This window comes from Aythya fuligula, chromosome W (genome assembly GCF_009819795.1).
Source record: "Aythya fuligula isolate bAytFul2 chromosome W, bAytFul2.pri, whole genome shotgun sequence".
In the NCBI taxonomy this organism is placed as follows: Eukaryota; Metazoa; Chordata; class Aves; order Anseriformes; family Anatidae; genus Aythya; species Aythya fuligula.
Genome location: NC_045594.1, coordinates 13,978,640 through 13,990,724, shown reverse-complemented (window position 1 = coordinate 13,990,724; position 12,085 = coordinate 13,978,640). Strand labels below are relative to the sequence as shown.

The window sequence follows — 12,085 nt, the reverse complement described above, 5'->3', positions numbered from 1 at the left end:
TGTATCGGTACAGGCTGGGGGATGACCTGCTGGAGAGGAGCTCTGCGGAGAAGGACCTGCGGGTCCTGGTGGACGACAGGTTGACCACGAGCCAGCAGTGCGCCCTGGTGGCCAAGAAGGCCAATGGGATCCTGGCGTGCATTAAAAGAAGCGTGGCCAGCAGGTCAAGGGAGGTGATCCCCCCCTCTACTCTGCCCTGGGCAGGCCTCACCTGGAGTACTGTGTCCACTTCTGGGCTCCCCGGTACAAAAAAAGACAAGGATCTCCTGGAAAGAGTCCAGCGGAGGGCAACAAAGATGATACGGGGCCTGGAGCATCTTCCCTATGAGCAAAGACTGAGAGACCTGGGTCTGTTCAGCCTGGAGAAGAGAAGACTGAGAGGGGATCTTATCAATGTTTACAAATATCTTCTGCGTGGGAGACAGTGGGATTTCGCCACCCTCTGTGCAGTGGTTAGCGGGGATAGGACAAGGGGCAACGGCCTGTACTGGGTCTGGCTGGGACGTTAACTTTCCCTGCAGCAGCCCATACAGTGCTGTGCTCTGCACTTGTAGCTAGAACAGCAGTGGTATCACACCAGTGTTGCGTCTACTGCCGAGCAGCGCTGGCACAGCATCAGGACTCTCTCTAACCCTCCTAGGGGGTGGGCAAAAAAGCGAGAAGACAAACATCACCAGAGCAGCTGACTTCAACCAACCAAAGGGATATTCCATACCGTATGATGTCACACTCAGCAATAAAAGGTGGAAACAGGAAGAAGAGGGGAAGGCTGGGCTCTCGTTGTGAAAACGTCGGTCTTCCTCCCAAACACCGGCTACGCACGTTGAGGCCCTGCTTCGAGGACGTGGTCAAGCATCGCTCATTTGTGGGAAGTAGAGAGTAATTTCTTTCCTCTGCACTACTTCCACGTAGCCTTTATTTGTTTTGGTTTTTTTCCTTTTTTCCCTTTCCCCCTTTCTTTTCCCCTTTAGTTAAATTGTTTAATTAATAATAATAATCATTATTATCAAGGAAGGATCATATAGGACAAGGGGGAATGGTTTTAAACTAAGACAGGGGAGATTTAGGTTAGATATTAGGAGAAAGTTTTTCACTCAGAGGGTGGTGAGGCACTGGAACGGGTTGCCCAGGGAGGTCGTGGATGCCCCATCCCTGGGGGCGTTCAAGGCCAGGCTGGATGCAGCTCTGGGCAGCCTGTTCTAGTGGTTGGCTAACGAATCAAGTTTCTTTATGAGGAACGGAGTCACAAAAATCATTTCATTTAGCAAGTTTCAAACACTAAGAGTATTTAATAGCATTTTAACGTTCCCACGCTCCAGTAAGCCTTGAATGTAATCGCGATTAAACAAGGAGCAGAGCGAAGCCATAGGTCTAACAAAGCACGAGAGGTGATCGCATTTAAAAGCCTTATGGTGCCTTTAGCTAATCCTTCTTCTAGTTACTGAACAACGGACTTCGTTTAGGGAAAAAAAAAAAAAAGACACTAAAAATAAACACAAAAAATAAAGAGAACGGCAGCCGAGTCTCGAACTTATCAGAAGCCGACTCAAGCATCCCAGAGCCTTCTACATCCTGTGGGAGGAATTCCTTCTCAAAGTTGCGAAACCCACGAGGAGGACCGAAAAGAAAGCGGTAGCAAAACTCCTAGGGTAGTCAAGAACAGGCTGACAAGCACCTGTCAGAAATTACACCCGGTAGAGTTTATTCTGCCTCCTCCTCGGGACAGGGGCAGACAACAGACAATGCCTGGAAGCTTTCTTCCAACCTTATTCTTCTCTGGTTCTACATCTGCCAGTCCTCAACGCGGCTATTTCGCAATAAAAGGGCACGCTTTTATTCGGGAGCAGGGGGAAGATAGCAAGGCCTCAAACACACAGCACATCCTAGATCGTCTTAGGAAGACAGAGACCCACAGGACCGCCGAGCGCTTCTAGCTTCGCGTTCCAAATGAATGGGCAAACCACCACCTACACGACACTGTCAACGGACCAAAACATTCTACACACGTGCGCTCCAGGGAGACGCTGTTTTAACTTGCGGAACTATTTCCATCGGTAAGACACGCAAGACAGAGGTGATATCCCCATGCTCCATCTTTATTGTGCAAATGCTGCTCAAAAGCTCTTTATTACCCTCCACAGACAGCCGTCCAAAAAAAATAATAAATCAAACCTCAACAGGGGCTAGACTGATGGGCAACATATGAAACCTATTCGGCGGCGACCCGTACGCGTGCAGTGACGCCTGCGGTGCAAAAACCTTAGCCGCGAGGCCGGCCCAACTGACCGCCACCCAGAATACATAGATGTACACGATAGTCTGAAGGGCCCGAGGGTGGGCATTCACAGCCATCCGGAATCCATTGGTCAGGTCCAGGTTAACAGCACACTTCTTGCCAACAACCACGAAACGCCCAAGAAGCTGGAAAAAGGAAATAACGTCACCTAACGTGCTGTGCCACGACGCACAGAATGAACGCGAGCGGAGAACCACCCACAGAACACGGTTAGCTAATCCTTCACAATTCAACCGCCGCTCTTTGAATTACCCTCTAGACAGTAACAGACTACAAAACAGTCACAGAAGCTGAATTTGCCTTGGGGCTTAAAGCCCCCGTCATAGCTTCGGGCAACATAAGCCACTCTGGCGGAAAATAAAAGCTTCACGGTGCCTTTTCTCTTGCGTGGGCTCACAGAGCCTTGGAACTTGACTTGCATAGCTAACAGCGAAACAAACACCCAAGCGCCGCTCAACCAGCTTTCCCTTTCCTCGCCTCTGACCTGCCCAAACCCCAAGCCCTCTTCTGCATAGTCAAGGCACCACCCCCGCTGTCCGGAAACCGTGAAAACGGGCATCAGACCGCACGCCGGAACAACGCTGCTTTTTGCACTGCAAGCGCGTAGCTGGAGACGAGCATCGCTTTATATCACTGCTCTCAGTCAAAAAGCTCAACTCCATTACAAGCTAGAGGCGAAAGACTACAGCATCGGACAACCCCAAATAGCCTACTGTGCGCCCCTCTGCAACAGCCAGAGGAAAAGAGGGGACGGGAAAGAGTCTAGGAAGTTACAAACCTGTTACAGGTACAGCCAGCCTAGCAAACAGAAAGCTCCCACAGTACTCACGGGTCCGCCAGAATCGTCTGCTTCACATAACCGGACAACTGCCTTCTCAGGAAGGACTAGGAAAAAACACTGGAGCCTGAGGCGAACTATCACGGAATGCAAGGCACTGGAGGAAGAGTAAACAGTTAAAACCTAGTCGGCTTCAGAGAAAGGCAACAGCTTAAGCAAATCACTATGCCCCACTGAACTCGTCCTACCGAAGCAGATTATCAGGCGCCCCAAACGCGCACGACAAAACAGCGATTCTTCTTAAGCGAGCTTTGAATAGGCAAAGTTCTCTACCTTCTACGCACAAGACACACAAGCGGCAAACAATGGCTAACTGTCCTTCGGTTATGTCCAAATATTGCCTCGGCCAGAGGCAGGAAGGCATCTTCAAAGAACCTGGAGTAATCCGGCTGAGGCCGTATTAACTCTCCGTCCTCGAGAACGCCACGTACTCAGGGGAAGGAACGTTCCAAATTAGCCCGTTACGGCCGGACCGACGTCAGACACCTCCAGACCGAGGCCAAGGCATCACCTTCGAAACACGAATACCACCGACCTGTAGGAAACCATCAACTCGCAACTACTTGCGAGGGAACTCCCCAAATCACCAGCAGACAGAAACTGCATACGGCGCCAGAAGCAGGATCCAGCGCGCAAGGTGACGGGGGCAGCGAGACAGCCGAGTACTTCAGGTTAGCGACTTCCGCTATTTTTATTTGTTTTAGATGCGACTGAAACACTGCCGATAAGACTCGATTCCACAGATGCTTTGTACTTCTTACTCACCATCGCCTTTCACTGCACGACAATCGAGAATTATAAGCCTTCCTCACGCTCCTCCCTATAACATCGCTCAACCGTAAAACAGGCCTTCGGTACAGCGAGCTAAGCAAATTCAAGACCATTCGCTAGAGCCAACTACGCTCCAAAAGCGGTTCTAAGCCCCCGCCCCCTCCCCCCACCTCAAGTTAAGACCAAGCGAGAAACTGCAACTAATTCGTCCTCCAGGAAACGCGTCGCACTAAGAGCGGTCAGAGTAGGTTGTCTGCTCTCAAGTCACTCATCAGACTCAAGTTAACGGCCTGGTTCTCCAATCAAGCACAGCGTTCAGGTTACATACGTTGCTGCAGCCAGTATGGCCGAGTCAAAACAGATGCACGTGCGCGCACACACACACACACACACACGCACACACGCACACTCCTCGCGCAGCCTTCACCATGAAGGAGACAGGAAACGCGCCCTTTCGTAAAGGCAGGGCGCTACCGCAAGCACGGTTTCCGGAGAGCAGTTGAACGCTTCCAATACTCCAAACGGGCAGCAGCTGCAACATTACCGAGACCTATTAAGAAAGCACTGTTCCAAGCAACGCGTCAACGCTTTGAGCAACCCGATCTAGTGAAACACGTCCCTGACCGCGGCAGGCAGGTTGGGCTAGATGATCTTTAAGGGTGCCTTCCAAGCCAAACCATTCTACGAGTCAGCACGCAGAGCAGGCAACGCAGCCCCTTTCACTAAGGGCCTGTTTTCCACGCTGCAGATAAACCCTGCCGTCAGAAGCAGAGGAAATCCCTAACTGTCCTATCTTTAGCATTTCAAACTTAAAAACAGCAACAACGGTTATGCTGGACACTAACTTAGAGTTAACACCTTGCAGATAACATCTGCAATTTTTTCATAACTCTCAGCAGCTGCTCACTTAGTTCCTAGCACGTTGCGGCGCACCAGCATCAGTGAACCTTGCCAGCGTGCTCTTATCACGGTCCACCTCCAGCACGGAAATGAGAGCTGGGAAGCTCTCGCAGCCTGCGGGATTGACTGGTTTCTAGGTGTTTAAGAAAGCTAGGAAAAGCTGCAATTCTTCCCTTTCACAAGCCACTTTGGAGAGAGCGCGCGCTCGTGTGCGCGGTGGGGGTGGTGCCATAACCAAAGCCTAGCACAGCCGAGCCGGGGCGTCTCTAGAACGCTATCACGAGGCGCATCAAGACCTGCATTTCTGCTACGCAGAAACGACTGATTGCGGTCACTACTGCGATGCTCACTGCCTATATGCATACAGTCCGAACCCCCAAGGAGACCGACTGCGCCGGCGACCCAGTACGCGCCGTGGCACCCCGGGGGCAGGCACCGAAGAAGCGCGGCGTTTTAGAGGCGCTGCAGAAGAGAGCGCCACGAGCCGGAGAGACCCCGACCGACCGTCCGTCCGTCCGTCCCTCCCTCCCTCCCTCCCGCAGCAAGGCCACCACCCGCCCTGCCGCACTCCCGGGACCCGCGACGGGCCCTCGTTTCAGAGGGCCTGCGAGCGGCCGAGGGAAAGGAAAGGAAGGAAAGACTCGCACAACAACGCCGCGGCTACCTCCTCGTCCACGACCGCTCATCCTCACGGAGAACGTTGGCGGGGACCTCCTTGCCCTTGCAGGCGACCGCTCCGAAAGCAGCGGCAGCGCCGCCACCGGGCCAGGCGGCCTGCGCCCTAACAATCCCGTCGGCCATGACGGCGCCCGCTCGGTACAACGCCCCCTCGCTTCCCGCACTCGGCCCGGCCCTCCGCGGCGCTCATTGGGCCGACAGATCGCCGCCGACCGCCCCCGCGCCTCGATTGGCTGCCTCGCCTGCCCTCTTCCCTTGTCCCCGCCCTCTCGGCGGCTCCGCTCCCGTCGACCCGGTGCTTATCGGCGCTCAGGGAGGTCGCGTGCCCTCGGGGCGCGGAGGGAGCCGACCGGGAGGGAGGAAGTGGGCGCCCGAAAACGGGCTGGGCGGCTCCGCGGAGGGAATCTGGGCCCTGCACGGCTGGGAAACGAGCTCCACAGAACAGGCGCTCCGCTCATAGAATCATAGCGTGGCTTGGGTTGGAAGGGAGGGCGAGAAACACTCCGTAGCCGATAGCTTAGGCTCAGGCGAGGATCTCAGTGAAGTAGTAATTTACTCGCGATTGATTGCAATGGCGGGCGCCCCACAAGCAGGAGAGCGCGCCTACTAGTTCCAAAACACAGTTTATATGCTTTTTGATGACAGGACCCTCCCCCGTTTCCCCACTGAGGGGGTAATCCAGGTTCACAATCTATCTGATGTGGTAATGTTTCTTCACTTATCTGACTTGACACCGCCATTTTCACCTAATTGTCCTAAGGAGTCTGGTTGTCTGCATTTTACGAGGTCGCCTGCTAAGCTTTCTTATCACTGCAAGCATATCTCAGTACCACAGTTCCTTCCCTCTAAACAGCGGAACTCTGCAAAAACAACGTTTCTATTCCCACAACAGGTACCGCAGGTATTTGCATTCCTTGTATAACCGAGTGTATTGGGCTGGTAAAACATGGAATTATTAAAATCCTCCACATATCCCCCCAGTACAACCATCCCAATTTTAGTAAGCCAATCAACACCCATAAAGCACGCCCCCCGCCCCCCGATAATCCTCCTAGATCGATTCCATAGCGAGTTTGAACTGGGGCATGTGCAATTTTCTTCGTTTCTTTTACAAGTTCATTTACAGCTTTTCCTTCTGTTGTGGTTTAAGCCGGCCGGCAGCTAAACACCACACAGCCGTTCGCTCACCCTCTCCCCTCCCTCTCTGGGATGGGGAGAGAAACGGGGAAACGGGAAAGCGAAGCCCGTGAGTTGAGATAAAGACAGATAAATAATAACAATAACAATATTAACAAAGACAATCATTATGATAATAGTATTACTAATAATAACGTAGAATCATAGAATCATAGAATATCCTGAGTTGGAAGGGACCCTTAAGGATCATCAAGTCCAACTCTTGACACCGCACAGGTCTACCCAAAAGTTCAGACCATGTGACTAAGTGCACAGTCCAATCTCTTCTTAAATTCAGACAGGCTCGGTGCAGTGACCACTTCCCTGGGGAGCCTGTTCCAGTGTGCAACCACCCTCTCTGTGAAGAACCCCCTCCTGACGTCAAGCCTAAATTTCCCCTGCCTCAGCTTAACCCCGTTCCCGCGGGTCCTGTCACTGGTGTTAATGGAGAAAAGGTCTCCTGCCTCTCGACACCCCCTTACGAGGAAGTTGTAGACTGTGATGAGGTCTCCTCTCAGCCTCCTCTTCTCCAGGCTGAACAGGCCCAGTGACCTCAGCCGTTCTTCGTACGTCTTCCTCTCAAGGCCTTTCACCATCTTCGTAGCCCTCCTCTGGACACTCTCCAACAGTTTCATGTCCTTTTTATACTGTGGTGCCCAGAACTGCACACAGTACTCGAGGTGAGGCCGCACCAGCGCAGAGTAGAGCGGGACAATCACCTCCCTTGACCTACTAGCGATGCCGTGCTTGATGCACCCCAGGACACGGTTGGCCCTCCTGGCTGCCAGGGCACACTGCTGGCTCATATTCAACTTGCTGTCTACCACGACCCCCAGATCCCTCTCTTCTAGGCTGCTCTCCAGCGTCTCATCGCCCAGTCTGTACGTGCAGCCAGGGTTTCCCTGTCCCAGGTGCAGGACCCGGCACTTGCTCTTATTGAACTTCATGCAGTTGGTGATCGCCCAGCTCTCCAACCTGTCCAGATCCCTCTGCAAGGCCTTTACGCCCTCATTTGAGTCCACAACTCCTCCAAGTTTGGTGTCATCAGCAAACTTGCTCAAAATACCTTCTATTCCTACATCCAGATCGTTTATAAAAATATTGAAAAGTACCGGCCCTAAAATGGAGCCTTGAGGGACCCCACTGGTGACCGCCCGCCAGCCTGACGCAGCCCCATTTACCATAACCCTTTGGGCCCTGCCCGTTAGCCAATTGCTCACCCATCGTATGATGTTTTTATTTAGCTGTATGGTGGACATTTTGTCCAGTAGGATCCTATGGGAAACCGTGTCAAAAGCCTTGCTGAAGTCCAAAAAAATCACATCAGCTGGTTTCCCTTGGTCCACCATACGGGTGATCTTATCATAAAAGGAAATCAGGTTAGTTAGGCAGGACCTACCCTTCACAAACCCATGCTGGCTGGGACCAATGACTGCTTTGTCCCCCAGGTGCGCCTCAATAAGTTCGAGAACCAACTTCTCCATGATTTTACCAGGCACCGACGTGAGACTGACAGGCCTGTAATTGCTAGGGTCTTCTTTCTGACCCTTCTTGAAAATCGGCACAACATTTGCCAGCTTCCAGTCTACCGGGACCTCTCCAAATTCCCAGGATCGTTGAAAAATAATTGAAAGAGGTTCCGCGATGACGTCCGCCAGCTCTTTCAGCACCCGGGGATGAATCCCATCCGGACCCATGGACTTGTAGGGATCCAGGTGGAGTAGCAAATCCCGCACACGTTCAGGGTCAGTTGGGAGTTTGTCATCCCCACCGTCCCTGTCCTCCAGCTCAGGGCACCCTGGGTCCCGAAGCCCATCATCGGCATTGAAGACAGAGGCAAAGAAGGCATTAAGCGTCTCTGCTTTGCCTATGTCATTGTCTGTGAGGAGACCTTCCCTATCAAGGAGCGGCCCTATGTATTCTTTAGTTCTCCTTTTTCCATTCACATATCTAAAAAAAACCTTTTTATTTTCTCTCACAGACACAGCCAGCTTCAACTCTAGCTGTGCTTTATTTTTTTAACGTGTATGTGTTTTTTTTTAACGTGTATGAAACAAATGATGCACAATGCAATTGCTCACCACCCGCTGTCCAATGCCCAGCCTAACCCCGAGCAGTCCGGCCCTCCTCCCAGCTCTTGCTGCACCCCCAGCCTGCTTGCTGGCAGGACAGAGTGAGAAGCTGAAACGTCCTTGGCTTGTCCTTGGCTTGGTGTAAGCATTGCTCTGCAACAATTAAAACATCAGCATGTTATCAGCACTCTTCTCATCCTAAGCCCAAAACATAGCATTCTACCAGCTACTAGGAAGAAACACCTTCATCACCAATCTATAAAACAGCAATTACTAAGGTTAAATTTTCCACAGACTTCTCCTTCTTGTGCAAATAATCCAAAGCTAAGCGATTTTGATACAAAGCAGCCCTCATCTTAGTATTTTGCTTTGCAATTAATCCGAGTGCATCTCCGGTTTTATTTACAACTATTTCTATTACAGCTTGTAACCTAATTATTCTATTAAGCATATATATTGGGGTCCTATAGCCCCAGGATCCGTCTTCTGCCCACATAGCTGGATCATGTCATAAGTAGCTCAGTCCCAAAAGAGGACTATAATCAAAGTTTACAATTTATTAAAAGAATAGAGGTAAGCAAACGGCGCTGCGTGCGCCGGGAGTCTCCACTCCACCTAGTCGCACACCTGTTACATCAAGATGCTGATTTTTTATGCTCCTAGACTAATACATATTCATTACTATTTCTAAAAAAAAAAAAAAACACAACGGAGTTATTATAATTTGTTCTGGAATCTGAACCCTCCTACTGGAGCATGCGTATCAGTCTCTGGTGGTCCCTCTGGGGGTCTTCCATGATGAAGGCTCATAGTCTTCCTCTCCGGCTTTTTTTTTTTTTGTCCTTCTTCTTTGTACTCCTTGGCTGCATGTCAAAAGCTTGCACAGCGTTCCCTGCGAGCTTTGTCTTTTAGCCGTCCTTCAGCTTTTCCCTTCTCCTTAATCTCCTGGCCAGATATCAGGGGCTTGCATAGTGTCCCATTCAGAAGTCATAACTGTTAGCAGTTGTTAGCAGTTGTTCTGAAACCCCCAGGTATCAGAGACTTCAAGGAAAGAACATACGAATACATTTTCCTTCAAGCTCTCTATTGACACGCATTGTTAAAACATTCCTCACAATCCCTTATCTTCTTTTTAATATCCTCAATTCGTGTCTCTTTTTCAACTTTTGTCATTAATAACTGGATTTCATCAGTCCGTTCTCGGAAGGTCCAATTCTTAAGCAGCATAATTGACATATCCCCTTCCTTTTTTAATGAAGTCATTACAAATGTACTATTTATCATCCGGCGCATCAATAATGTAAAGCAAGGTATCATACAAGGTATGAATAATAACATCATTACAGCACATAAAAATAAAAATAGCATCCTTTTAACCCATGGTCCACCAGGCAGCCATGAAAATAAATCCCAATCCATACCCTTCCAAGTTTGTGCTGGGACGTGGGCCAATTTTCTAATTTCTTTTGTTATCTGTTTAACCACTTTCCCATTATCGTCAATTTGTAAGCAACAATTAGAATCATTTAGTTTTCCACACCCCACCCCCCCACTTCTGCTAGTAAATAGCAGAACAACATTCTATGTTGAAAAATAGCATTCCTCATCTGGGTGGACTGGTCAGCTAAAAGATCCAAAGCTGTCGCTGTTTGATTGGTTATTATTTTGAGGACAGCTTGCAACCTAATTATTCGATTCAAATTATAAATAGGTTCTCGGGCTCCAGATATTACCTCATTCGGGTTCCAGGTAGCTGGTCCATAATACTGTATGATTCTTTCAGGGGGCCATTCATTTTCTCTCCATTTTTGAGCACTACCTCCGGCTAAGGAAGCATCAATAGATCGTTTTTCTCTATTCAGATCATCATATAATTTTATTCCTAAGTGATTTCCTTGTATTTGTGACAATAAAAAGAACAAGGGCCTTATGTACCCCACATAGCATATTCCTGACCAGTCCTTTGGTAGCCTTTTATAGGCCTGTTTGCCACACACCCAATAATGTCCCTTTAGAGCCCACGTCCCATTTGGAAAAGGACCGTCCCATTCTCTTTTATTCCTTGGGGCGTGAAAATACAAAAGTGTTTCCGTTACCAAGCGGTCCTGTTACAATGTTTGCCCCATTAGTACTCATATATATATACACCTCCAAGCTCCCGCACTAGATTCCCACTCACAATGACGACTAAGTTCTCCTTCACGACTTGTCATATTACGAGCTGACCAGAAATGTTTAAAGAACACTTGTGTCCCATGCTCATTTTGCCACCTCCAGCGGTAGACTCTTACCACATGCTGCTCCCTAGTGGTGTTATCACGCTGACAACTCAGGATTTGAACGTCGAATTGTCCCTTTGATTGTGCTCTTGCCATGGCTTCACATCCAGGTCCAAAAACTTTCTTATATGAGCATTTCAGCCAAGTCCCGTTTTTCAGCTGGACATGCCTAGCATTCCATTTCCTTTACTTGCTGTACAGTTTATAGGTCCACATTCAGGATCAGTACATTCATACCCAGGAGATAGAGCCCATTTACAAACGCTTTTTCCCACCTTTACTGTTCCTGTTCTGTTTAAACAGTATATACCTTTCTCTGACGAGTGCAATTGCCACGGGCCTTCTTCCTCTTTCCAGAATTGTGTACCATTATGAACTTCACTCAAATTACTAACCCACCGCTTAGGTTCAACTGGGCCAGCTACCCAGGGCCAACTTTCAGCTCCCCCTGGTCCCCCACAAACCCAGCAATTGCTAAGGTTAAAAGCCTTGGCCACTTCCTCCCCCAGAATGAAAAAGTTATTCCCATGGCTTAATTGCCCTTGTAAAAATAGTACCAGGAAGTATAACATCTTTCTGCGTCGTCCAGGGGGTATTGTGGGGGTGTGAGAAACGCCTTCAATCAAGGGGTTGGGCCCACTTCCAGGATCTATTTGAGCTTGGGTTACTGTTCAGCCTTTGAGGGTGATCCAGCTCCTGGGAAACTAATTACAGTAGGTTAAAAAAAAATCTTATTTATTATATACACATCTTTGCTTGCTTGTTTGTTTCTTTTTCCTGGGACAACCTGGCTTTAGTGCGGGAGAAGTCCGGTCGAGGCCCTCTCACTCGGCAGTCAATACCCGTAGGGGTTGCCTCCCTCGGTAGACCATACACACCGCAGTGGAGAGTCCTGCCCCGGTCTTGCCTTCTCCCTTTCTTCCCTTCAGGCTCGTCCCCTTCTTCTGGCATCCTTAATTTATGCAGAGCCTTATTGCCAGAACATTAGTTCTTTTTCACCTTTAATTTCAGTTCCCCAGGAGCGGACTCAACCCTCCAAGTTTCGGTATTTATTGGTCCTTTTACCCTGGATGCA

The 12,085-nt window shown here is 49.7% G+C and overlaps 1 protein-coding gene across 1 annotated transcript; it reads right to left on the bottom strand.

The window, feature by feature from the left end:
* Positions 1 to 2,075: 2,075 nt before the first annotated feature.
* LOC116501361 (histidine triad nucleotide-binding protein 1-like) lies at positions 2,076 to 5,606 on the bottom strand. Its single transcript, XM_032206873.1, has 3 exons — positions 5,470 to 5,606; positions 3,126 to 3,231; positions 2,076 to 2,421 (listed from the first exon to the last, which is right to left on the bottom strand). The coding sequence occupies exons 1-3, from the start codon at positions 5,604 to 5,606 to the stop codon at positions 2,167 to 2,169; spliced, it is 498 nt and encodes a 165-aa protein (XP_032062764.1). The 3' UTR covers positions 2,076 to 2,166.
* Positions 5,607 to 12,085: the final 6,479 nt, after the last annotated feature.

Coding starts and splice junctions, on each gene's coding strand:
- LOC116501361 (XM_032206873.1), bottom strand. CDS start 5,606: ATGGCCGACGGGATTGTTAGGGCGCAGGCCGCCTGGCCCGGTGGCGGC. Junction 3,232..5,469: donor GAGCGGTCGTGGACGAGGAG/GTAGCCGCGGCG, acceptor CTCTTCCTCCAG/TGCCTTGCATTCCGTGATAG. Junction 2,422..3,125: donor CAGACGATTCTGGCGGACCC/GTGAGTACTGTG, acceptor TCCTTTTTCCAG/CTTCTTGGGCGTTTCGTGGT.